Genomic DNA, 27,762 nt, shown 5'->3' with positions numbered 1-27,762 from the left:
TTCTTTTTCTGACTTGAAGTAAACATTTGCTTAACTAGTAATGTATTAAGTGAGCACTTTTAACCTGCTCTTTTAAACTTTAATCCCTAAAATACGCATGCAATATAATTACACAATGTCTGACTGTCGATCTGTGTGTCTTACTTTCTATCTGAGTGTCTGTGTGTCTATCTCTGTGTGTGTGTCTGACTGTGTGTTTGTGACTGTCTTGGTCTTTCTGTCTGACTGTATGTCTGTGTATCTTTCTGACTGTCTGTGTGTGTGTGTCTGTCTGACTGTTTGTGTGTGTCTGTGTGTTTGTCTGTGTGTGTGTGTGTGTCTGTCTGACTGTATGTCTGTGTATTTATCAGACTGTGTGTCTGACTTTGTATGTGTGTGTGTCTGTCTCTGTGTGCGTGTTTCTATCTGTCTGACTGTCAGGTGTGTGAAACAGGCACTGCACTAGTGCTAATAATTTCAAATATTGAACTTAAATGGATACATTCTCTTAAGTATAAATCTCACATTAGCATTTGGCCATGCTGCCTCTAACATGAAATAAAAAAATGAAATCAAATAAAAAGGTATTACCATATTTTACTTGCTTGACCTGTGGACCTGTGACTCACAGGTTGGTCACTGGACTGTTTGCAGGAGTGGGGACCCTTCATGCAGTTGGCCATTCCCAGTATGCTCATGCTGTGTCTGGAGTGGTGGATGTTTGAGTTGGGAGGATTCCTGGCCGGATTGATTAGTGACACTGAGCTGGGAGCTCAGTCGATAGCATATGAGCTAGCTGTTTTAGCTTACATGGTAATTATTAATGCTGATTCTCTGCTCCAAGGAGAAGTTTGAATACACTTTGGAGGATTACTTCTCTGTTTTTCCTCAGTTCCCATTGGGATTCTCTGCGGCTGCCAGTGTTCGAGTGGGGAATGCGCTTGGTGCAGGAAACATAGAACAGGTCAAGTTATCATCCAAACTCCCCATCATCTGTGCATGTAAGAACCCAACCATTCCGAACCGAACCAAACCATTCCAAACATTCATGTGAAGAGATCTTAACACAAGTCACATTCCACATAGAGATGTATTGTACTTGAAAACTAGAAGATGGGTTCAGGACTCTAGGAATCATGAACTCTGTAAGATATGATGCTGCCTCACCATCACAGGCTTTGTTGATGAGGAGGATTTTAAAATCTGTTCTAGATTGTACAGGGAACCAAAACACTGAGGATGAATAGAATATATAAAATAAATATGATCTTTGATAGTTCCTGTCAGGATCATCTGGAGTCTTTAGAGACAAATTACAACAATCCAGCACAGAAGAAACAAATGCATTGACTAGTTTATCGGCATATTTTTTAAGCAGAAAGTTACACATGTGAAGTTCTTAAAATTAGTTTTACGTGGGAGGTAAATAAATCCTGATCAAAGTTAATTAATCATGGTATTCCTGGAGGGCAGTGCAATGCCTTCACATGATTACCTTTCTCTCCTCCTGTGATTGCTAACACACTTAACAGTTGCAACTAGAAGCCAAGGTTTGTTAGCTAAGTAAGCTTAGTAAGACTGTGCATGCCTCGCACCTAGCTGGCCCAGCATCAAAGAGTGTGTTGAACGCAGCAATACGAAATAAAAATAAATAAAAAACAGAAAAAAGATAGCCATTAAATTCTGTTATGATGAAAAATAATCTTTAATCATAGTGAAGTAGCACTCAAAATTGTCTTTAATTGGTTCAGGAATGGACAGTTTATTTACGTATATTAAATACTTTTTTGTTTCAGGGGCACGAATATACAAATATATTTGACTGTCTCAGTCAAATATATCCAACTACAACATTAAAGTGACCCCAGTTTTGATCTTCTAACAACTGTTGTTATCTAGCTAAACCCTGAAACACCATAGTGAAAGTGCCTTGGTTCTTGTCTTCACTTCTTTCCTTTCATTTTAATATGTATACTGATTTAAATATAGTAATCATTCTTGAGGAATATTTTTAACAATATATTTAACTTTTTTGTCTTTCACTTGTTACAGTCTTAATTGCATGTGTTCAACCACCCTATATTTGCTAAATAAAAAAAAGAGCAAAGGGTAAGATGCCCCAATTGTTTACGATAAAGGTCATCTTTGAGTGTGAAAAAAAAAAGCTCTAAATATCATCATCCTATGTTTGCTCAGAGGCATAGCAAAGAGACAGCCACATTTAATTATGGTGTGGTATGTTTTAGTTTGATTTTATTTTTCAATCTTAATAACTATCATTTGGACTTTAAAACAAATGTTAAATGTATATATCCTCTTTCTGTCATTTATCTTTCCATTCACACAACAATATACATAGAAAATGGGGATTTTTGGGGCATTTAGAAATGGTGATTAATCGTGATTAAACAGCCACCCTGTGATTAATCTGATTAAACATTATATTCGTTTGACAGCCTCTGATGATAGCATATTATTCATAAAAAAAAATGTTTTAAAACAAAAAGGTGAATATAGTAGATCATCTGAATTACTTAACAATTTATTTTTATTGACCTCACATGCATTTTTCTCTTAGGGTTGCCTTGCTAAACTTTAACTTATGCAGGTTAAACTTTAGCAATATTGTCATCCAAGGTGAACTATAGATAACTTAATCCTGCAGCATCAATATGTGTTTGCCAACCAGTTGACCTTCCTGTCAGTGTGCTCCACAGTGGCAGACCACCATGGCTCTGAACATTCCCGGTGTGGTTGCGGTGCTGTTCTTCTACATCATTATTCTGGGCACAGGGATGTGGGCCGCCCGAAAGGCCAGGGTGGCAGAGAAGAATAGCAAAGGAGACAGGACTGAAGTGGTGCTTCTTGGGGGCAGGAATATCGGCTTGCTGGTTGGGATTTTCACCATGACTGGTAAGTTGATCAGTGGGACTCAGAAGCTCATCTTAGCCAATTTGATATATTATTTTGTCGAATATGTTTTGTGAGATCAGGTAACAATCTCGTTATTTTACGTTTGAAAATGTTTGTCTTGTGCTAATATATTATTTGTATTCCTTGTTTATTTAACCTTGACATACCCAGGTAGATCTGGTCTTGTTAGCATCTTGTCATCCTTAGAAAATGAGAAACAGTAGAAACAAAAGCAAATTAATACATTATTAAATATGTTATGTCAGGAAGCATAGAAGTGTGATCTTGGCTTGTATAGCGGCTGATTTAACCAGATAATGTAAATCTACGAAATTATTTATTGTTGATCAGTATGACAGAGTAGGTTAAGTAAGAAAAGGAAAAGCATTGTGTATTTCCATTGCACACAGCATTAAAATCTATGTATTTTCATGTAAGGAGAAAGGGAGCCAGGCTGCAGAGTCACAGGCCAAGTTCATTCAGTATACCTGTAGACACTGTTCATTTCATCACAATTTCTTGGGAAGCAGATCGGCTTTACCAATCTAATTGTACGATTATATTTTACTCAATTGATGGGCTGTGGGTTTGTGATTCAAGGGATAGATGGATATTCAGGATGTTGTGCTGATCTGCTGGCTGTGTGATGAGACTCAGAACAGGATTGATTGCTAGAGTAGACCTTTATGACTGACACTTCTGTACGAAACAGGGACTCAGATGCAGAAGGAAGCAACGGAGACAAAAATAAAGTTCAAAAATAAAACTTTACCAAACAATCCAGAGGTCATACACGGGAAGGCAGTCAGAGAAAGCAACCAAGTCCATTCAGGGAAAAAGCACAAAATCCAAAATCCATAATCCAGGTAAAAAACCAGGCAAGCAAACACAAGGAAATTCAGACTTGAAAGCATGTGCACACAAAGGAGACGATGACAATCTGGCAGAGGGTAACTGGAAACACTGGGTATAAATAGGGCAAGCTTAATTACAAACAAGGTACAGGTGTGGGGGAAACCTACAGGAAGTAAAACTAGACACCATACACAAGAACCGTGACAACAAAATAAAACAGGAAGTGAATACAATAGAAAACAGACTGAACAGATTATCACACAGAATGGTTGGGGTCCACTTCAGTCTACCAGGCTTTCAAACAGTGACTTAACTAATATTTTTAAATTGCTTAAGTCAACCTTATCTTTCAATTTCTGATAGTAAATAAGAATCAGCACAGGAAATATCTGTTCATGCAACCATGAATATAATAAACAAATAAACAGATACAGTAGCCCAGTGTTTGATCTAGCAAAGCAACGGTAATCTGTAAAACAACATTTAATTCATGATTGTTCTATAAGGGTGTAATGAATCATTGATTTTCCAGTTTGCACAAGAAACTTTGTGGCAGCTTGACTGTCAAAGGTCAACATCTAACCTCAGCAATATTTACCCAACTGTGTTTGTGTGTGCGTGTGTTTGTGTATGTGTTACATATTGCTTTTTCTGCAGCTACATTGATGGCACCTTTATGACTGATTCGCCCTTTTAAAACATCCATTCAGTCATTTATTTCAAGACTTGAGATCTTTAGTCATTTCAGCCAAACCATATATAAAAATAACATGAATAATAATAGTAAATTAGAATAGGCCCCTTACCAGAATGGTTGGGTCCACTTAACTGTCAAAGGTCAACATCTAACCTCAGCAATATTAACCCAACTGTGTGTGTGTGTGTGTGTGTGTGTGTTTGTCACATATTTCTTTTTCTGCAGCTACATGGGTCGGAGGTGGTTTTATCCTGGGGATTGCTGAGGCAGTGTACAGTCCTAAAATGGGCTTGATATGGTCTCTAATGCCGATACAATACTCTGTGTCTTTCATACTAGGTAAGACATACACCACAAAGACAGCAGGCTGCGGTGATCTAGATACCAGACATAAACAGCATGTTTTCATATGACTATGTACTCTGTATGGATACAGACCATTTACTCATTACCTCCACCATGATCTTATGTTTTTAACTGCATTCATTAGTCAGCAGGACTCAGATTCCGTGTGAAACTTTCAGTCTATAGTGCACATTGAATCAAAAAATTCAAAAAAACTTGACAAAACTATGCAATGTAAAATGTATTCGGGTATCACCTTAAAAATGATAGTTCATATCTCATCCACTTCAAAGGTGGTCTTTTCTTTGCCAAGCCAATGAGGGACAAGAAGTATGTCACCATGATGGACCCATTCCAGATAAGGTATGGCAGATTACTTAGTGGTGCTCTAGTACTGCCTGCTCTGCTGGTGGATGTGCTGTGGGTGTCCAGCACTCTGCTTGGTTTAGGTAAACATACATTATACATACAATACACACTTTCCATTATGTGGATGAAGGTAAAGCATTGATATTTGTATATCCGTGTTTGTCGGTTTTTCTAACAGGAGCAACTATGAGTGTGATACTAGACCTCCCCTATGTTTACTCTGTTTGGATCTCATCGGCTGTGGCCATTATCTATACTTTGTTAGGAGGCCTCTATTCAGTGGCCTACACTGACATCATCCAGCTCTCTCTGGTTTTTGTCAGTTTGGTGAGTTACAATTCAGCACATGTTTATTTTTAAGACATACATTTTCTACAGCTTTGCACAGTTTAACACCTTCTATAAAGCTCAATTTATATGTTAGATGTATACAGTATGTTAGCAGTGCCATCAAAAGTCCGTAAGAAGTTTTCTATTGGTTTCGAGTAAGTATGTGTAAAAAAAATTATTTTCTCATGGAACCAACGTTTCAAAGCAACAGTCAGTCAGTGTTTTTTCTCACAGAGTTAGGGTTACAGTTTATTCACCAACTAATTATTCCTTGCAGTTTAGTAAAACCAAAAACTTTTATTTTATTTTAGCTCTTACAATTGTCTATTTGGACCTTTAATTTGAATAATGAACAAAAATATCCACCCAGTCTTTAGTTTGAATTGAACAAGTCTTCATTTACTAAAAGAAATTGAGGTCAAAAGCAGAATTGACTCTCAGCTGAGTAGAAGAAGTTGTGAACAGCAAGATAAAATACACAGTCTGATACGGAAGCAGCCAAAATATTGTGTAAATTTACTGGAAGCACACATCACAAAAAACAAAAACAATTACCTGTATCTGGGAAAGTCTCCATAAGAAATATACCATATAATTGTTAAGACCCTGAGTTTATTCCATCTCGCAACCTTTTTGTTGTGTGTTTGTAGCTCCAGCATTCTTCACCTATTTTCTGTCTCCGCTGTCGACTGTTGAAGGGCAAATGGGCAAATGGGCAAAATAAAAATCTGAACAACAATGAGAAGTATGGAGACATACATGAACACAAAGAACCTATCAGTGAAAAGGAAAATTCTGTTTGCAGTGGCTGTGCGTCCCCTTCCTCCTGGTCAACCCCACATCAACAAACATTTTACAGACTGCTATCAACAACACATTTCAAGAACCCTGGGTTGGCTCTCTGGAACACGACAAAGTCTGGAAGTGGATTGATGACTTCCTATTGCTGGTAAATATTGAATCATCAATAGCATACATTGACTTACAGGACCTCACTCTTCTTAGGCAAGTATATTTATTCTTTCTGGTTCCATCACCAAGCTCAGATGACAGCTACTGGACAGAAATACCAACTGTCAGGGCTGCATTTGGTGTGATATCACAGAAAGTTCAGTTTAAAATGAAAAGCATCGGAGGGGCAACGGATAGCCTGCACACACACATTGTACTGTATATACAACACCGGGACACAATATGAAAATATTTGTCCCACTACAGATTCATAATGAACCAAAATGTTTTTTACACGACATCAACAATCTCTAGCTTTGTCTTTTGTGTCGTTGCTTCTTTGTAGAGCTGTGTGCAGCGCTCTTTGCCCCACTCTCTCTCTCTCTCTCTCAAACACAAACAAATTGACCGTCAGTCAGACTGACCATCTGCGGCTGCTGCTGGCCGTTAAAACATCGATTAAGTTTTAAGCGTCCTCAGAGGGCAGGCAGAAACTTGGTAGATACTAATTTCACTGTGTGCATTCTTGTGACAACCCCCACACCCACACACACATTCTTGTACTTCTCTCTTAGTGAGGACACACATTGGCATAATGCATTTGGCAGCCCATTACCCTAACTATAACCATCAGAACTAAATCGTAGGCAGAGGTCATATAGTAGCAAACAACTAAGACATAAATCATGGCAAGGAGAACTAAGACTGTCCAGCAAACAGACTGTAAATATAGCTACAAGTATAAATACGTTAAGGCCCAAGTATATAACTAAAAGCAGGTGATGAGTAAAATAGTCTGGAAACTGAACAATGGCACAAACCAAAACAAATTTAATACATGAAGGTAATTAAATACAAGATAACAGTATGTGACCAGAGACCATTGGAGTCATCATACCTGAAATGCTGCAGTTAATGGTTTGCATCTTAACCCATGAGCCACAGTGCCACCCTGAATATGTCGAAGACATTTGAAAGGGAATTTGCAATTTAAATTGCCCAAGTCGACTGGGCCTATTGTCCGACCTCTGCAGTTAGAACTGTAGCTGTAATTGCTCATCAGAGTTTGAGCTCAGGCATGACAAACCCAGACAGCCTTGTTTACTGCAACCAGTGCCGAGTTGGCAGTCTTACAGTTGTCAATGTGGGAGTAGTCTAAACAAGCAAACAGGACCAAAGAGCACAAGCAGGTGGGTGATAGTTAGAGGGCAGGTGGGTGGTCTTCAAGGCAGATATAGGAACAGAGACAGAAGATCGAACAGGATTAAGACTGAAAACGTTTAGCTGGCTAAAGTTAGTGGTGGAAGAAGTATTCCTGAAGCAGACATATCATTATCATAATATTGATATGCTCTCTGTGGTCTAAATCTCTCAAATATAAGCATAAAATATACTAAAAGTACCAAAAGTAAAAGTACTGGTGTTAAAGGAGCTGAGTCTGACACTGCAGCTACTGAGGTGGCTAACCCTGGAGTAACCTGGTTGACGTAACCTGCACTTTCACTTGGATGCTGGAGCTGTGGGTTGCGATCAAGATTCAAGATTCAAGATTCAAGAGTTTATTGTCATATGCACAACGATAACATTAAGCAGTTGCTTGCAATGAAATGCTTGGGTCACAGGCTCTCTTATAACAATGCTCAATCAAAATTTAAAATAAAATATACATATCTAAAATATATATATACACCTAAAGAAAAAAGAAAAACAATAGTGCAAATATGCTAAGGTGCAGAGTTATGACAAATTGGAGGAGTTTAAAAGTCTTATGGCCTGGGGGATGAAACTGTCTCTGAGCCTGGTGGTGCGGGCCCGGATGCTGCGGTACCATCGGCCAGACGGCAGCAGGCAGAACAGTTTATGGCTGGGGTGGTAGGGATCTTTAATGATCCGGTTGGCCTTCTTCCTACACCGCTGGGTGTAGAGGTCCTCCATGGATGGTAGCGCCGTCCTGGTGATGTGCTGGGCAGACTTCACCACCCTCTGTAAAGCCTTACGGTTGAGGGCGGTGCAGCTGCCGTACCAGGCGGTGATGCAGCCAGTCAGGGTGCTCTCTATGGTGCACCTGTAGAAGTTGCAGAGAATCCTGGCATCCATGTTGAGCCTCCGCAGCCTGCGGAGGAAGAAGAGCCGCTGTCTGGCCGTCTTCCTGATGGAGTCTGTGTGGTTGGTCCAGGTCAGGTCATCACTGATGTGGACCCCGAGGAACCTGAAGCTGCTGACTCGCTCCACCGTAGTCCTGTTGATGGAGAGGGGGGCGTGTTCTACTCCTTGTCTCTTCCTGTAGTCCACGATCAGCTCCTTTGTTTTGCTGACGTTGAGATGGAGGTTGTTGTCCTGGCACCAAGATGTCAGGGCTCTGACCTCCTCTCTGTAGGCCTTCTCATCGTCGCCGGTGATCAGGCCTATGACAGTCGTGTCATCAGCAAACTTAACGATGGTGTTGGAGCTGTGGGTGGCCACGCAGTCATGCGTGAACAGGGAGTACAGGAGAGGACTGAGCACACAGCCCTGGGGGGCACCGGTGTTTAGAGTCAGGGTGGAGGATGTGGTGCTGCCTATCCGCACCGCCTGTGGTCTGCCCGTCAGGAAGTTCAGAATCCAGTCACGGAGGGCGATGTTGAGCCCAAGGTCTCTGAGCTTGGTGACGAGCTTCAGGGGCACGATGGTATTGAATGCTGAACTGTAGTCAATGAACAGCATTCTCACATATGTGTCCCTCTGGTCCAGGTGGGAGAGGGCAGTGTGAAGGGTGAGGGAGATGGCATCTGCAGTCGACCTATTTGGCCTGTAGGCGAACTGAAGAGGGTCCAGTACCAAGACCAAACGCCGTCCTTGGTTTGCAGTATAAAAGTCCATTTAAATCTCTCTCTCTCACTAAGCACTTGTCTATAAAGTCCATTTCATCGATCCAAAAAGTCAGATTGCAGCACAACAAACAATTCAGTGCCAAAGAGGTCAAAAAACATTTGCCCTTCCGGGTCAAACACCTGATAAGCAGTCACTTCCTCCCATATTTACACCTGAGCCAGAAACAGTGGCACAGCGACACCCAAAGGACAAACAGTGGATCAAAATTAAATCGTGGTAATATTGAACATTTTTGTATTGGCTCTTACTACTGGATTATCATAAGGGCAACCTGGTGGTGTGGTGGCAAGAGGCTGCAGTCTTTCTGTATGGAGTTGTTATCAGGTACTCTGGCCTCCTCCCACTGATATATATCCCACCAAATACATATAGATCTTCACATTCATGAGAAATAGCTACCTTTCAGTTGTGTTTCAGTACAGTGGGACAACACAGTTAGAGATTTAGTCAACAGATTTATAGACTTTGTATTTGGTCTACATGAAAGTCCTTCATCACTCATACAAGGTCAAATAGAGTTCATCACCAGGTGTGGCTGCAGAGGGCGCTGTTGCTCAGTAAAAGTTACATAGCTGCGTCATATTTACAGAGATCTTTAAAGGTTTTTTAAAAACAATTTGTAAGAGCAAGATTTTGTAATTTGGGTTTCTTGAAGAAAATTGTACTTTTCTTGATTCTTATTGTTCTTGTTGGTTTGTACCCTCATGGTTGAATGCAGTTATTGTCAGTCGCTTTGGATAATAGCGTGAGCTAAATAAAAATAAAATGTAATAATGTAAAAGATTATTGCTTTTGACAGATTTTACTTTTAATAATTTTAATGTTTATGTAATTTTGAAGTTTGGACTGTTTGAAACCAAACAATCAATTAATGGAGAAAATAATCAGCATTTTCATCCATAATGAAAATTATCATTAGTTACTGTTATATACAGTATACTATATATATTCTTTACAATATATCCTACACTTTAAGATGAGCCCCTGCTCAACAACAGTAAAAGCCTGCAAGTGTAACAATAATAATCAGATGATATATTATATAATAGCAATGCTATGTTACTATTTATCTGCTGTAACATTAGCAGATTGTAGAGCGTAACAATAGAAACCGATTTGTCATCCTGTTCGACCTGAAGTACAAGTGGAGGAGAGAACAGGCAACACTGATTATTGCTGTACAATCAAAAGGTAACGTTAGCTTAGCATTAGTTGGCTAAACATGTTGATATTAGCCTGTATTTACTGTTCTTTGTGCAACTTGAAATGTGGAACGAAGCAGTGGTTCAGTGGTTGAACTGTTGGCTCACACAGCTGAGGTCTGTGGTCTGACTCCTGAGTCAGTCTGCGGTCGCTCTGCTTTCCTCCCGCACTTCACACAATGTAACTAAGGTGATCAATGTTATTCAGACCTAAGTGTTGACTGTGTCTCTCAGTATAGAGGGAATAAATGGATCACAGGGAGCAAATATTATACATCCGAGCAGTGGTAGAAATCTTTACAGCCTCGTTTATTCTTCAACTTGACTGATATATCTCCTCAGTCTTTCTCAGAGAAAGGCTGTTATCAGTTTGTCTTTTCATTTCATCTTTCCACATCCTCATCGTGCAGCTTCCTCCTCTCCCTCTGCTTCTAGGGTCTTGGCAGTGTTTCATTTCAGTGCTTCCAGCAGAGGGTACTGTCTGCCTCCTCATCACGTACGGCCCAGTTTACCTGCTATGCTGCTGCCCTCATCATCGCCATACTGGGAATCCCCCCTGTCTTGGTTGGGGCTGTCGCTGCCTCCACAGGTGGGAGTTATTGGAAATTTGTTCAATCATCCTTCTGTCTTTCTCCTATATCCCCTATTCCCCCATGTATCTGAAGCAGCCCTATATTGTTCTTCTTCTTCTATGGTGGAAGTGTAGTGGTGAAGAGCGAAGGTGAAGGGAAGTGTGATCAAACTTTTGCAGTTATCTTACTGTGTGTTTATTGTATGATCATTGTTTTGTGGTGTTTGTGTACGTTTAGTGTAGTTTTCCGTGTCTCGTGGCGGGGATGGCGTCCCCAGGGACGCCGCCGATGTCCCTGAGACATGGCGTCAGGCTGGTGCCACAGCTCAGCTCCACAGTGGAGCAGGTGCTGTTAGCCGTGGGGGAGCAGGTAGGACACGGGAACATCTCCTACGCTTCCCGCATGAATAAAGCGCTGGTGATATTCTTTAAAGATCCGGACTCTGTAACTGAGCTCATTGAAAGCGGGGTAACAGTAGAGGAGGAGTTTCTTCAGGTTTCCCCGCTAGCGGTAGCTTCTACCCGGATCACCGTGTCCGGCGTCCCTCCTTTCATCCCCAATGAAGCTCTGGAGCGAGAGCTGAGGCGCTTCGGGAGGTTTGCGAGTGGGTTCGGTGGCGGGTCTGGGTGCTGGGGGGCCAGCGGTGGCGGGTCCGGGTGCTAGGGGTCGGCGGCTGCCGGGCCGGCTGCGGTGGGTCCGGCGGCTGCCGGTCCGGCTGCGGTGGGTCCGATGGTGGCGGGTCCGGGTGCTGGGGGTCCGCGGTGGCGGGTCCGGGTGCTGGGGTCGGCGGTGGCCGGTCCGGCTGCGGTGGGTCCAGTGGTGGCGGGTCCGGGGTGCTGGGGTCGGGTGCTGGGGTCCGGCGGTGGCGGGTCCGGTGCTGGGGTCCGCGGCTGCCGGGCGGCTGCGGTGGGTCCGGTGGTGGCGGGTCCGGGGTGCTGGGGGTCGGGTGCTGGGGGTCCGCGGTGGCGGGTCCGGTGCTAGGGTGCGGCGGCTGCCGGGCCGGCTGCGGTGGGTCCGGTGGTGGCGGGTCCGGTGGTGGCGGGTCGGTGCTGGGGGTCCGGCGGTGGCGGGTCCGGGGATTACTTCCCAGATATAAAAAAGTTCATCCAGACAGTGAGCACCCTCCAGAAAGTGGTAGGGACCGACCTCCTGGATGGGAAGAGAAGGTACAGGCTCAGGAAGCACGTGACTGCGGCAAGGAAAGGTCTCTCATGTAATATAAGATCTAAGAGAATGACAAGTTGTAAATAAAATTGACCATGATCATTCAACACTGGGTGTTTTCTATCTGTTGTGTATACCTGTTTGTCTTTTTACGCTGTATTCTTTATCCTCACATGGCATTAAGGGCAGCTTCACTTAATATAAACGGGGGTAGAAGTGCTCACAAAAGGTTTTTAGTATCAGAACTTTTTAAAGAAAAAAAGCTGGATGTTCTCTTTTTACAGGAGACCCACAGTGATTGCCTGAATGAGACAGACTGGGGAGTATGGTGGGGGCAGCACGTACTCAGCCATGGCTCTAACCTGAGCGCTGGAGTCGCTGTTTTATTTTCTCACTCATTAAACATGAACATTTTATCCAGCACAGAGATCGTGGCAGGCAGGTTTCTGATTATAAGAGTGGAAATACACAATATTATTTTTAATTTGATCAACGTATATGCACAAAACCAAGGTCCTGAACGGGTTACTCTTTTTGAATTATTAAAAAACAAGTTGGGTAGTGTTGGTCAAGGGGAGTGTGTAATAATGGGGGGGGATTGGAACTGCTGCACAGACGTCACTTTAGACAGAACAGGACAGGAGCTCCATCCTCAGTCCTCCTCTTTGCTGGGTCAGACGGTCAAAGAGGCAGATCTAGTGGACGCGTGGAGGAGGAAACATCCTTCAACCAGGCAGTATACCTGGATCAAAATAACAGACGGCAGGGTCAGTGCTGCCCGGCTGGACAGATTTTACATATCCGCTCCTTTTATCACCTGTGTGACAAACTGTCAAATCCACCCGGTTGGTTTCACAGACCACCATTTAGTTTTAGTAGAGCTGCTTTTATCTCCTGCTAGAAAGCCTGGATCCTTTTGGCATTTTAATGTTAAGCTCTTAAATGATTTTAATTTCTGTGGGAATTTTAAACTGTTCTGGGCCAACTGGGGGTCCAAGAAAGAGTCGTTTCCCTCCCTGAGTCAGTGGTGGGAGGTCGGCAAGGGTCAAATCAGGGTGTTCTGCCAGCAGTACACCTCCTACTCTACAGAAAACATTAAAAGAGCAATGGAGCAGCTAGAGGCAGTTATAAAGGAGCTGGAGAGTGTATCTACTAACACGGAGCAATTAATAGTGAAAAGACAACAACTGAACTCCTTTCTCCAGGAGAAGGCCAAAGGAGCTCTGGTCCGAGCTCGTTTCCAACAATTAAGAGACATAGACGCACCTACCACCTTCTTTTTTAACCTGGAGAGATCCGTGGCCCAGGGGAAGCAGATGGTGTGTCTCCGGCTGCCGGGTGGGAATCTAACATCGGAACCAGCCGAGATGAGGAGACACGCGGTGGATTTCTATACCGACCTGTTTGGGGCAGAGGAATGTGACGGGGAAGCTGTTGCCGATTTGCTGCAGGACCTCCCACAGCTGAGTCAAGGTGAACGAGACACCCTGAGCTCCGACATCACTCTGGAGGAGCTGACCACTGCAGTGTCACAGATGGCTGCAGGCAAGGCACCAGGGTTGGACGGATTACCGGCAGATGTTTTACAGCATTTCTGGAATTTTATGGGACAGGACCTGCTGGATGTATTGAAGGAGTCGTTTGGGAAAGGACTTCTTCCAGCCTCCTGCAGACGGGCTGTCATATCCCTCCTGTCATTCCTGTTTGCCACACTGCAGGCTTTTGGTGTCGGGGAGCACTTTCTGTCCTGGGTGAAATTATTATATAATGATACGTGTTGTGTTGTGAAGGTGGGGGAGGGCTGAGCAGACCTGTACCAGTCAAAAGAGGGATCAGGCAGGGATGCCCCATCTCAGGCCAGCTGTACAGCGTGGCCATCGAACCTCTCCTGTGTCGGTTCAGGGCTTGGCTGAAAGGCCTGCGTCTGCCTGAGCTGGCTCACAGCCCCCCTAGAATAGTATCAGCTTATGCTGACGACGTAAACGTCCTTGTCCAAGGTCAGGGGGACATCCAGGAATTAGAGGGCAGTCTGGCATTATATGGGAAGGCTACGACAGCAAAGGTGAACTGGGAAAAGAGTGGGGCCTGTGTGATTGGTCAGTGGGACGCAGGGAGAATACCCCGTCTCCCTGGGAACCTGACATGGGGAATAAGGGGTTAAAAGTCCTCGGATTGCATCTAGACAGTAAAGAAATAGAGAGGCAGAACTGGGAGGGAGTGCTGGGGAAGGTGCAAGCAAAGTTGTCTAAATGGAAATGGTTGCTACCCCAGCTGTCCTACAGGGGAAGAACTCTGATAGTCAATAACCTGGTTGCAGCATCCCTGTGGCACAGACTCCAGGTGCTTACTCCTCCACCGGGACTCATGGAACAACTGCAGAGGCTGCTGGTGGACTTCTTTTGGTCAGGTCATCACTGGGTGCGGGCGTCCGTTCTGTACCTCCCTGTGGCAGAGGGGGACCATGGATTAACGGACATCATCTCCAGGACTGCTGCTTTTAGACTGCAGGCAGCCCAGAGGCTGCTGTACGGCTCCTCACTGTGTTGGTCGGCTGTGGCACGCCTGCTGCTCTGGAGAGCACAAACTGACTGGACTCAGTTGTTATTATACCTCGGTGATAGATGCCTGGAGGACTCTCAGCTTCACTAGGCCTCCTGACCCCACGCCTGGGATGTGGCTCTTTGAGGAGCCACTGTTTGACAATGGGTTCCTGGCCGACTCGGTCCTAACGTCAACTACGGTAAAGAACAAGTTCAGGGAGGCAGGTATAGTAAAGCTGGGCCACCTGACACGGACGTCACTTGAGAGGCTGGGGGAGGTGACGGGGATAAGATCCACCAGAGTGCTGCAGAGCCTCGTGGACGAGGTGTGGCAGTCACTGCCCCAGCCTCTTCGGACCTTCGCCCAGAGCCAAAGTCAGGCTGACCAGTGGACAAAAATACAGGAGTACAGGTTTCCTATCCTGAATGTGAGTCCTGCTGTGGGGGAGTGGAGAGAAGAGAGCGGCCGACTGCTAACCCTCAGGACTCCAGCACTGGGCACCTTCAACACCTCTGGAGGGAAACAGCTGTACTGTAGCTGTGTGAAGGTCCTGAACCGCCGCTCTCTTGCAGGAGTCAGGGAGTCGAGATGGACTGAGTTTTTTTGGCTCAGACTCTTCCCCTAGTGGCAGTTGGCGGGTCCTGTATAAACCTCCTGTGGAGAAACGGATGGCAGACATCCAATGGAGGATTATACATGGAGCTCTAGCTACAAACAGATACAGAGCTCACCTGGACCCAAGCACTGAGGGGGGGTGTCCTTTCTGCTCACTGCCAGAGACCCTAGAACACCTAGTAGTGTCCTGTCCCCGATTAGCGGGCACTTTTGAACAGCTGCGGGAGTGGGTGGGGGGTTTGAGAGAGGTTTTCTCTATGCCACTCTTTGTTTTTGGACCCGGGTACACAGCAGGGAAAAACCCACTATGGTTTTAATGAATTTTCTCTTTGCAAATGCAAAGATAGCGACTTGGATAAGTCGGAAGAACAAAATGGCTGGGGGAGGCTGGACTGATCCACTGCGCTGTCTGAGGGGTTTGGTGGCAGCTCGGCTGAAGATCGAACATGCGTATTTCACACTGACGGACAATTTGGAGGGTTTCAGGGCTGTGTGGGGTGTTGGACAGGTCCTGTGCTCACTGGGGGACAGCCAGTCTCTGGTTTAAAATTTTTAGCAGAAAATATTTTAACTCTAGTGTTGGTGTATGATGTGTGTGTGTGCATGAAAGGAGTTATTCTTTTCTGTTCACATAGTTGAATAATTAGGTTTTACTTGACAAATGTGTCATAATTAAAGTTATTCAAAAGTCAAGTCTTCTTCTTCTTCTTCTTCTTCTTCTTCTTCTTCTTCTTCTTCTTCTTCTTCCTTTGTATACAACAGTTGTTACAACATTCAGGTATTGAAAACCTTGTCAAGGATTGTTTCACATTAAGCTACATGTGCTCTGTCTGTGGGGTAAGGTGAGGCAGGCCTTTTTTGTTCAAGTCTGAAGACTTTTAAACTGCACTGTAATAGGTTAAAAATTGTTTTAAATTATATTTAAACTCTAATGCATGTCTGGATCTGCAGTTACTTTGGCCGAGGAGATTATGTTTTCAACGATGTACATTTGCTTGTCAGCAAGATGACCCAGAAACAACTTAACAGATTTCCATGGATCTTGATGAAAGGATGTTGTAAGGGTCGGACCAGAAACCCCGATTAAATTTTGATGCAGAGCTGGACCAAGAATCTTTTGATTATCTTTTTTATGTTGTTTTATGTTTAGTGGTCTGTGTTTTTAGTGTTTTACCCTAGATGTTTTACCCCACAAGTTTAAATATAATATAATCAAAATTATAACTGAATGAAATGCAATGATGCCAGGTTTCTGCTGGAAGGATGTGAAATAATTCTTACATTTGCCATAACAACTTAATCTAGGTCCTAGTATATAATTGTTGTTTTTACAGCTTCCATTGCCCCTAGTGGGCCAAAACATGTATTACAAGTATAAAACTACAGAACTTTAATTAATGTGATAACATAAAATGGTTATAATTCCTTTACTTGCTAAAGTGAAATCGCAAAATCTTTTGATAACAGAATAGAGCCAAGATTTCTGTTAGAGTGCTGTACGGAAATAATATTCTGCTGAGGAAATCTTTACAAAATGTTTACGGTTGATTCTCTTGTCCAGACTGGAACCTGACACAGTATGGCTCTCCATCTCCATACATACGTGGTGAGCAAACATTTATCCTTCCCCTGACTCTACAATTTCTCACTCCATCCTACATCTCCATCATTGGAATTGGAGCTGTGGCTGCTGCGGTCATGTCGTCAACAGACTCAGCCCTGTTATCCGCAACTTCAGTGTTCTCAACAAACATCTACAAGAACATCCTGCGCCAACAGGTGAGGAGTAAAGATGTTGATGTTGGCAGCTCTGTGGCACAGTGTGTCTCTAAAGATGTGAGCTCGGGCTGTCCTTGACCTTTCGTTCATTGGAAACTAAAAAACAGATCACATAAAAGCATTTTTGAAAGCACAGGTGCATGAATGAATAATAAAGTGTCTCCTTTTGTCCCCAGGCTTCAGACTGTGAAATGCAATGGGTGATTCGGATCACAGTGGTTGTTGTGGGTGTCGTTGGGACATCTTTAACATTCTTCACCAACAGCCCCCTGATCCTCTGGATTCTTGGAGCAGACGTTTCCTACACACTTATATTCCCCCATCTGGTCTGCGTGCTCTTCTTTGAAGTGACAAATGCTTATGGCGCCGCAGTGGGTTATGTTACAGGGCTGATTGTGAGGATTCTGGTGGGAGAGAACACTGTAGGTCTCCCTGTTGTTCTTCATCTTCCTGGTTGCACTCTGGAAGATGGCATCTACGTCCAAATGTTCCCGGTCAGAACATTCTCCATGCTGTGCACCCTGTTAACCATCTTAGTCTTTTCTGTGCTTTCTTTGTTCATGTTCAACCACAGCCTGTTGCCTGAAAGTTGGGACATTTTTAAAGTAAAATGTAACACTGCTGTATCATCAGCGGACGCTGTCACTCAGAATCTCCAAGAAGAAGCTGGAAGTGATGGTGAGTGTGACAACGACAGTAATGGAGTTGCCTTACAACCAATTTTGCAGAATGGAACATAACCTTTTTTTCCCCCTTTCTTAAGTTGCTGGCCAGCATTTTATTTTCTTAATAACTGTATATTTAGATAAAGTTAAAGTCGCTGAAGTTAGTTCCTAGTTGTTCCTCAGGTGTTGATAAACATTTTACATTCTTAAATAAGTTCCTTTTCTTTCTCTGGATGTTGTATTTTTTTTTGGGGGGGGAACAAGTTATGTTTGTAATTGTTTGTTAATTCACAACACAGGTTAAAAACACGGTTTTCTCAAAGTGTCTACCAGCATTCCATGCAATGTACTTGCAGCAATTTTGTGAATAAACATATTTTGTCCAAATTACCAATTACATCAATAATTTTATTTCCAGTATTCCCCATAAATAACCTAGTGTAACCCCAGTCTAAATTAATAGTGAATTAAATCACAATAATTTGTTTAGTTTCATACCTAAATGAAGCTCTACAGCTTTGATTCAAAGACACATAATCGAGTATAAATTGAAAATTGTTCCTTGTTCTAAAGAGTTTACAAAATATAAATTCTTTATTGTCAAACATTTGTTGTTAGTAGCTGTGGCAAAGGACATTGCCACCGGGGTCTCATCACAGCAGCCAGAGACGAACCATTCGCTCTTCAGCTTTTTATTTAGAGACCAGGTGCAAACATATACTTAAACACAACATAAATCCATCACTTTCTGCTGGCATATAGCTTTACAGCTTAGCACGGCTCTGTCTCTCATGAGTCTCTGAGTGTCTGTTGTGTGTCCGTGTTCCTCTGTGTGTCTCTCTGAGGAAGCTCTACTGCTGCCTTTTGTACCAGAGGATGAATCAGTGATGATGATCCTCTGGTCCAGGTAAATGTGCTCTCCCAGCTGCCTCCAGCAGCCTAGTAACTGACAGGTACGGAAGCGTATTGCTTTCTCATCAGAAATATAGTATTGCATTATAACATTTCCGGCTATCATATCATCAGGTCTCGGGTGGAGGTAAACTCCCCAATACATGCACTACTGTGGCTGTCTCTAAACATGGCTCAAAACAGGGATGCCCCACTGATACATTTTTAAAGAAATGGCAGATTACCCGAAGAGTGTTTCTTTCACATAGAGCAAGAACACGTGAGTGTTTTTTTTAAGTAGCCCACTTCCTGTAAAACTTATGTGTTTGTTGCTTTAAATGTCATTCGTCGTTATGCATGGATAGCACAAGTTAGCTAACTTAGCTAGCTGGCCAGCCAAGGTAACTCATCAATGCAAAGCCATACTCCAGCTCACGTTACCACAGTACACAGTCCGGTAGGTTCTCTTTCCCTGACTCTGCGCTGAGTAGATTGGATGGACACACAACAAATGGATATTGCTATAACTACAGGCTAAATGAACTACACATGTGGAAACAATCAGGGGTGGAGAAATGGAAATTCCAGGGAGGAAGTGAAGTGTCTGAAACGAGAGCCAAGGTCAGTACACAAAATAAAACAGGAAGTAAAAAATAATTCCTCAAAGACGATATAACCTTATCTGGCTTCACCAGGTTCTTGTTTTGGGAAGTTTTTCCTTACTATTACTGAGGGTGGAGGGCAAAGGACGTCACATGTTGTTTCATGAGGAATTTTGTGATTTGTGAATATGGGCTATACAAATGAAGATTGATTGATTGAGTTACTCTACCCTGGATGTGCCTCACTTGTGTTTCGGTCTTAATCACATGTTGACAGTTAAAATATTTAAAGTTTTTCCCCCAGGATATAATGTAGGACCACACAGTTCCTCAAGCTGCAAGCTCTGTGCACAGCCTTCTTTCATCCCAGGAAATAAATGCAATTACAGCTTGATAAAACACAAAGTACGCTCTTCACATATGTACTGTATGGTTAATACTAATCTGGCAGCAGAATTTGTGCTGTGTTTAGTTTGTTCAATGTTCAATGAGGCAAATAAAACCTCAACAACTGTTCTCATATTGTTCTCTGTAGTTACAGGGTAACTTAGAAGTATATACAGACAGTGGTACATCCCCCCTTCTTACATTAACTTACAGAGTAACTATGGGGTATGCGGATTGTAATCTTAAGCGCAGTTTTATTTTCCCTTGTTAAGTACCCCGTTGTTATATTGTACACTAATATAAATGGTTAATTTGGTTCTTGTTAGTGGCAGTTATAGTACATCAACATTTTACCCACAATAAATATAGTCTATATAGTTATGTCCATCTTACGTATTATAAATAAATAACATGAGTTGTTTTAAGCCTAAAAGTCTGCAACCAGAAATGGCTATGCTAGTAGACATAGTGATACGAATGTGCAACCCAAACGTGCCCTTGTGCGGTTTTCTGGTGTGTCTGTGCGTACGTGAACGCGCCTCCGAGGAGGATATCAGAGGACTTTTAGGATATAATGGTGTAAATGACGCCGTTTCGGAAATTTAAATGTCGGTGCTTCCTGACACTTGGATGCCACCACAGGAGCAGTATGGAGGCATGTTATGTTTTTTCTGTTGTTCTTTTTACATCTAAAGCAGGGGTCTTCAACGTTTTTCAGGCCAAAGACCCCCAAACTGATGGAGAGATGGAGCAGGGACCCCCTACTATATATATTGTATAAAATTGTGTTTTATATTAAACTGGGCCTAGTGCCATGTATAAACATAGCTACCCTGTTATTGTGCATTCAATACTAAGCTAATCAAATAATACACAGGTTCATATATTCATGTTTTTATTTTAAACATGTTCTATTTTTTTCTTTGACAAAGGTATCTTCTTTTCAATAATATTGCAGCGTGCATCCTTGTGTCTGGGATCTTAGTCAGCTGGGGACTGAATCGGCTCTCGGCCAATCACGGGGAACCTGACAGAGCCAGCGTGTAACATGCGGCCTCGTGATTGGCACAGCAGCGATAGGGGCGGGTCCTCCTCTTTGCGTACAGGAGGCTTGGAGGGACAGGTCTAGGCTAGTCTCGTGCTGTGAGTGAACCGGTGCCCAGCTTGAGAGAGCTCCTGTGTGTCGCTGAATGTGTGCATTGCTGACTGAAAGATAACGTCTTCTACCTCCATTCATCCATTCGCTACAACATGTTGGATTCATGTTAATGTGTATTTAAAGACATTTAAATTTGTGGAAAAAAAAAAAATATATATATATATATATGAAAAAAAAATTATTGTCTAATCAACAGAAAATGTCGCGACCCCCCTGCAGTACCTCTGCGGACCCCCTAGGGGTCGCGGACCCACTGTTGAAGACCTCTGATCTAAAGTATTGGTCACTATTTACTTCAATTGTATTGGATTTGGCTGCAACACTGTTTACCCCTGAGACTCCAGGAGTGTTTTGTGGGTGGGTGAACACTTCACCCACCCCTCCATCAGCATAATGAGTGAATTTTCATTGTTCTATCCCTTTAACCTGAGAGCCCATTTAGAAGCTTCTTCTGAGCTTTTAATCATACCACATCCTGTACAGGGTATTTCTGAGTTAATTCAGCTTCATGAAATTGTAGAGGTTCAAATTCCCATTTTTTACTCAGGACATTTAAGACTTAAAATCAACAAACAATGATGCTGAATATTTGATGAGTTTCTTTTGAACTGTCTCTCGTCTACTCCTCTCTTCCCCTTCTTCACAAATTTAGGAACGTAGAGAATTACATAATGACTGCAGTCTCACACAAGCTGGAGAAATGTGATGTTACAGATGTTTTAATGATTTACCGCGACCTACAAATGCTCCACCTTCAGAGGGTTTCTTTCTTGTGTAGGGAGCTTTGTTCTACTGGCTCAAGTTTAAGATGGCATATTTTACACCATATATCAGCAGTCTAATGTTAATTTAATAGGTAGGCCGGACACGCCTGTCTCATAGAAAATAAATATGAAGTACAGAATAGGTAAAAGACACAGTGTAATTGCTATTTGTTGCGTTTTTTTTACATCAGAAAAATGTCACACTATTTTCATAAATGAACAATTAGGGTTTTTGTATCAGCACAGTCTCACACGTTTTTTGTTGTACAAGTCTATTTTTGAGTAACATATAGTGTAAATTGTGTAAAGATTTTCTGTCTGTGACTGTAAATGAACTTGTCCTTGTGGGTTTTCGGCGGTATTAGCAAAAGCGGCACAAATGGACGCGTAATAAAGGAACCGCAAAAAGAAAATATTGACATTGTTTTTAATGGTGACATGAGCATTACAAAGCAGGAGCAGACATCATCATTGATTCATTCACATATAAAGTCCCTGATGAAACAATGCATTGTATGGCTTATTAAAGCATGCTTCGTGAGCACAGATGATTAAAAGAATAAGAAAGAAGATTTTCTATCATTTGTTTGGGGCAATTTCCACATGGAGATTGTGGTTAAAGGAATTAATATTTTCTCTGGTGCAAATCAGGAATAAAGTAGAGGAAATCATATTCAGTTACAACAAAAGGGAACAAAGCTCTACACATTAACCAATAAAAGTGTTTCAATTGCTGTAGTAAATAGAAATAGAAACACTCAAAAACATATTGTGTTCCCAGTACTGTAGAGGTGAAATTATTTCTGACAACTTTAATCTCTCCAGTGAACATGCAGGTCCAATGTGCGTCAATCCTTATCATTTTAAGATTCTGAGTGAAAACGCTCCAATACAACAGCTTGTCCACTACAATAAGCTTCAGGTTAATCAGGTAAAACCCGGTTTTCTGACTTGAGTTCTGATTAGAAGCTGTCGACCAATGATTGCATCAGTCCAACAGATACTTTCTGACACTCGGACTCTTCCACTCAATATGTCACTCAAAGACTAAAAAAGGAACATACAGATAGCCAACAGTACTGCATACTGGACTCCTGCACTGCTTGGGGTATCTGTACCCATATTCAGTCACAGGGTTAATACTATTTGTGGCCATACTGGTAAATCTGTAGTTATAATGCACTTTGTGTAAGCAACAGTGTAGTCTAAGTCAGCAGATGTCAGCTTCCCTCCTGACTGATCAAAAAACTCAGACACAAGTGTGAAGTGTGAAACTTAAAATTCTTAAAATTCTCATAAAACTATACAGAATATCATAAACAGCTGTTGGATAGCATCTTCACACGGTCTCATTTAGAATTAAGGTTCTTGTTCTCGATGGACAAATGTTAGTGCCAAATAGAAAAAACTTAAACAAATGTATTGAAAGGATCAGCGGTTGTATCAGCATGCACTGGAGGGTTCAGGGTTTCATCTGGAGGTGGAGAAAGTGCTGACAAACCAATGAGAGAAAAGCTAGCAAAATGCATTACATTTATATAAATCATACCAAATGTCAAAAGGACAACAAACTGAATATGTGAAGGACTGCACCTCATTCAAATTATTGTTTTATAAAGTCATATAATGTGCATACTTCAGCATTCTGCTACTATATTTATAAAATGGCAAACTTCAGGCTTGATTTGTGTGATTCCATCAAATAATGTCTCACTCCAGTTTTTGGTTTTGTAAACAGTAACATTCAAAGAAGTCCTGGCTGTCCGCCTATAGAGACTATAAAGATACAGTATGTAAGCATCAGTAAACTGCAGTGTTTCTTATCAGAAGATGAGAGGACAAAACGTTCACAGTCAGTGAGCCTGTTAATGAATGCATGAATCTAAGACTGATTCACTTTCTGTATATGAGGATGTATGTGCTTGTAAAAGGCCCATGACTCTCACACACCACTGTTCCTCTGTCTAAAGGTATGCCTCTAAACATTTCTAAACGTTTTGCTTCCTTATCTTTACATTCCTCGCTTGCGCAGACACTCATCAATCAGATAAAATAAAAAATAAATAAATAAACATGTTAGACTACATAGAATACATTCAAGTACATCACTTCCTCAATACTGGAATGCAAGCAGGGTCTGCTTAAGGAGCTTGCACCACTCTACAGTCTAGTTGTTGACTGACTGTGTGGTTTGTGGGCTACAGTACTTGCATATAGCATTTTGTAAGTCACCACATGCATCTCAACCATCTCTGGCCTGATCAGTGCACAAAGGTGCAAACTGGCTCTATGGTGTTGAGAGTTTCTGTGGTAGTTTGAACAGTCGTGGAGCTCCCTGGTAACCTCATCTCCCACTTGTCTGCCCTTCTAAACCCACTGACTGTCCCAGATCACACTTGTGGTGACCCCATATATCTCAGGTGACACATCGGTTGCTGGAAGGTCCTTTCAAAGTCTTCAGAGGCTGTAGTCCGCTTATAGTGCAGTGAGGGTGCGGAACAGCTGAGTGAAGCAGAAGACGGATGCGGTGAGCGCCGTGCACTGTTTGGCGAGCAGCTTGGTGCTCAGGTCCTGGCAGCTGCGCTTGCTGCTGGCTCGTTCTGCTGCCAGACAGAAGTCCCTGAATGAGCGGGCCACATCTGCCAGCCCGGCAACTGCCTCCGCATTCCTCCGGTCACACCTGTCGCAACCAGAGAACCACAGGCATATGCTGGCCAACTTCACCAGGGTTCGGAAGCTGTCTCCCAGGGAGTGAAGCATTTCCATGGGGCTCTGCCCAATCCCCACTACCTTCTGGCAGCTTGACATCAGACTCCGGGCCTCCATCTGGAGCACCCGCTTGTTCTCTGTAAAGTGAGCAGGACAGGTGTCCCGGGGGTGACGACCTCCGTGACCTGCCACTGATCGGCCACTACCGCTACTCTCTAGAATTGAGAGGAGCTGGTCCACTTCCACACGGAGTTCTTGAAAACCCGCAGGGGGTTCTAGATGGCGCTGCTGACCTAAACGACTAATGATGTCCTTGTGCATTTGAGAAGGGAAACAGTCAGAGGTGTCGGACAGCGGGGAGAGGAGAGGGCTGAGCTCAGAGGTAGAGGAGGAGAAGAGGATTGAGCGTGGAAAGGAGGGAGAGTGGATGGAGGAAGAGGAGAGAAAGGAGGGAACAGTTGGAGAAGTCATGAGAGGAAGAACTGCTCCTGAAGTCTGAGTCACACCACTGCTCTGTGTGCGGCAAGAGAACTCATAGACAGTCAGCTCATCGTCAAAGCTGTCACCTCCACTAAAGCAGTTGGTATAGACCACTGGGCAACCACAAGTGTCCAGTGGGACCTGCAACCCATCCACAACAGACTCACATCCAGATGTTAGCACAGACCTGCAGCCAAACTCAGACTTTAAGGGCGCGGTAGTCCCAAGCTCGGCTGGAGTCTTTGTCTCAGATGGATCCTCACAGATCGTAAACACTCTGCAGCCTGAGGAAAGTGTTTTTGCTGAGTCTGAACTCTGCTCTGAAGGTCTACAAAGACCCATCAAGGGCCTGTCGCTGCTGGTCCGTCTTACTGTCTGTGACTGATTATGAAAAGGAAGTCCTGCCCTATTTAGATTCTGTGTGGTCACCACAATTGGAGGGGGAAAGGAAGTTGACTGATAGTTCATTTTATAACCTGAATTGTCTTCACCTGGGGTTGTGACCATGTTCTGTTCAGGAGTGAGTTTTATGGGGCCAGGGGTGTCTACCGTCATGCCTGAAGTATCCCTCTGGAAGCTGTTCACAATGGGGGCTGGAGGCTCGGTTATTGGTCCTGGTGTGTGCTGGATACTGTGCAGGAGCTGATGATGGTGTTTGGGTTTGGGCTCGGTCAGGACAGGCAATGGAGAGTTTACATCTTTGACCTCTAAACCTGAATGACAAGTGTTTATTGGAGTTGTTTCCACAAAAAACTCACCGTCCACCTCTGATCCTGTAACTGTTGTATCTGAATCGTCTGAATCTACTGATTCTGATATTGTGCCCAGTTCACTATCTATAGTTTGGGTAACATCATGAACGTCTGTAACTATGATGGCAATCTCAACATTGTTGCTGCTGCTGTCCTCGGCAGGACTCTGGGCTCGATTCCCCACACCAGTCTGGTGGAGGGTTTCCTGGGAGCGCGATAAATAGAGGGGCAAATTCTGAATCTTACCCCTAAGTGTTGAGGCAGATAAGCGGCCCATGATGCTGTGGGAACAGGCCTGGAAGCGGAAGTGAGTTGGAGAGGGAGGCTCTTTGGAGAGATCATTGATCATGTCTGTGTTCGCCTTCACAAAGCTAGGACTAGCTAAACTGTTGTTAGCGTCAGCACTTGGCAAGGTTGAACCACTTTGGGCTTTATCCACTTTTTGATTTGAGTATGAAGCATTTACATGTTTGACGGCACTTTGCGATCCAGAAGCTGAATTAAAGGTCGGAGATGTGATGCTAGTTGCAGCTCCAAGCTTTGCTGTGATGGAGTTTATAGCACGAGTGTAATCAGAATTAACTGAATGAATGCTTGTATGAGCTTCAGTGTTGGTTGGAGACTTTTTCCTCATTTGTGACTCGCCTTTACCTGCAGTGACAGACTTAGATCTGAGGCAATGCTTTGAAGCCAAACTGCAGTCATCTTTCTTGTCACTTAAACTAGAATTTAAAGAATTACTCAGCTCATCATCATCGAACACATTGTCAGAATTGGTGCTGTCGCTAACTTCATCGCTTGTAGTCATAGCAGAATTTACAACACCAATAGTTTCATCTTCATTAACACTGGTTGTGACCTGTAAATGTAATTGTGCTTTGTTAGTGTGATTTTGTTTGCTAAATGGTGTCTCCTCAGAAGATGCTTTGCTTGAGGTCTCCACATTTTTGCTTCTGTCTTCGTCACTCACCAAACAGTCACTTTGGGATTTGTGAAAAACTGCTAGTGGAGGTAGAGGAGAAGAAGGTGGAGGGGGTGGTGGTGAGTATGACATGTCACGCACAACTTCAAGCATATATTCCTCTACACTTGAGTTTAAATCTTGTGTAGTTAGATGAGATCCCAAAAAGCCATTACTACCTTCTATCAAATATTTTGGCAGTGTGTTGGCTTCTACTTGTTTATCAGGGCATACGAGTGGTCTCTGTGAACTGTACCCTCTCGCTGCTTCTATCTTCTCTTCCCCCATGTCTTCCTCCTTCTGTAACTCATTAACAATCTCCGGCAAAAACATATGACAAGTGAAAGGCCCCTTCCCGGACACACCTGTCGTCTCCTCCTTTTCTTCCTCCTCTTTCCCCTCACCCATCTCCTCCTGTCCCTCCCCTTCCTCCTTTCCATCACCCCTCCGATCAGCACTTTCCTTCCCGTCTGGATCCACCCGGCAGCGGACGACTGTAATAGTTGGTGACGTAGCCTTCACCTGATCTGTAACCGATTTGGATTCCATTGTGTCAGGTTCCATCTCCATTTCTTGTGTCTTGGTCCTGGAGGAGGGCTGTGTCTCTATGGCCGGTTCATGGGACCCAGAGGCAGAGGGAGAGCCAGGTCCATGAGAACAGGCTTTTGACAGGATGGGTTTTGACTCAAGCTGAGCTGGTTCACCTTCAGAGTGAGTCAGAGAGGAGACAGTTGGGCTGGGATTCTGGCTTTGCTCTGAAGGTTCAGGATCTGAACTCAACATCTGGGCATCACTATCTTCTGCTAAAAGGTTTATATGAAGCCCATTGGAAACAGGGTCCTGCTTTGATTCTGGATCTGGTTCTGGATATGACACCATGGAGGTATAAGTGGTTTCCATGAAGGAGCGACGCTTGCGAGATCTTTTTCTAAGCTCGAACAATGTTTCTCTGCCTCCTCCTTTTTCCTCTCCTCCTCTATTGTCCTCTGTTGCTCTTCCAGCTTTGTCTCCATGTGTCACTCTGATGTCACTGAGGCTGAGTGTACTGAGCAAGTCCAGCTTCATCTCTGTGGAAATATCTGCAGGACAGCAAGAAAAGGCTCCGTCAAAAATGTCTTAATAGAAAGTACGATGTGAATCAAAATTAGCTTTTTATGGTACAGAAAGCTTATTGGCTCCTCCTGTGTTCATTGTACAACAACAGAAAAC

The 27,762-nt window shown here is 43.3% G+C and overlaps 2 protein-coding genes across 5 annotated transcripts in view; one reads left to right on the top strand and one right to left on the bottom strand.

Annotated features, from left to right (window-relative positions):
- The first annotated feature begins 879 nt into the window (after nucleotides 1-879).
- Nucleotides 880-18,235, top strand: LOC118120393 (high affinity choline transporter 1). Its single transcript, XM_035175258.2, has 9 exons — nucleotides 880-980; nucleotides 2,685-2,892; nucleotides 4,670-4,783; nucleotides 5,083-5,238; nucleotides 5,337-5,485; nucleotides 6,294-6,437; nucleotides 10,948-11,101; nucleotides 16,966-17,183; nucleotides 17,360-18,235. Exons 2-9 carry the CDS (start codon nucleotides 2,709-2,711, stop codon nucleotides 17,921-17,923), a joined length of 1,683 nt encoding a protein of 560 aa, XP_035031149.1. The 5' UTR covers nucleotides 880-980; nucleotides 2,685-2,708; the 3' UTR covers nucleotides 17,924-18,235.
- Nucleotides 18,236-22,064: 3,829 nt separating this feature from the next.
- LOC118120360 (FERM and PDZ domain-containing protein 1) overlaps nucleotides 22,065-27,762 on the bottom strand; it is a 43,804-nt gene continuing 38,106 nt past the window's right edge. For all 4 annotated transcript variants that reach the window (XM_035175205.2, XM_035175237.2, XM_035175213.2 and 1 more), the window contains one exon: nucleotides 22,065-27,632. In XM_035175205.2, the coding sequence (XP_035031096.2) occupies nucleotides 24,127-27,632 (3,506 nt within the window). In that variant the 3' untranslated portion in view covers nucleotides 22,065-24,126. The remainder of the gene's footprint in view (nucleotides 27,633-27,762) is intronic.

This window comes from Hippoglossus stenolepis, chromosome 2, assembly GCF_022539355.2.
Source record: "Hippoglossus stenolepis isolate QCI-W04-F060 chromosome 2, HSTE1.2, whole genome shotgun sequence".
Classification (NCBI taxonomy): Eukaryota; Metazoa; Chordata; class Actinopteri; order Pleuronectiformes; family Pleuronectidae; genus Hippoglossus; species Hippoglossus stenolepis.
Note: the sequence above shows the minus strand (reverse complement) of the source record. Positions and strands in the feature narration are given on the sequence as shown.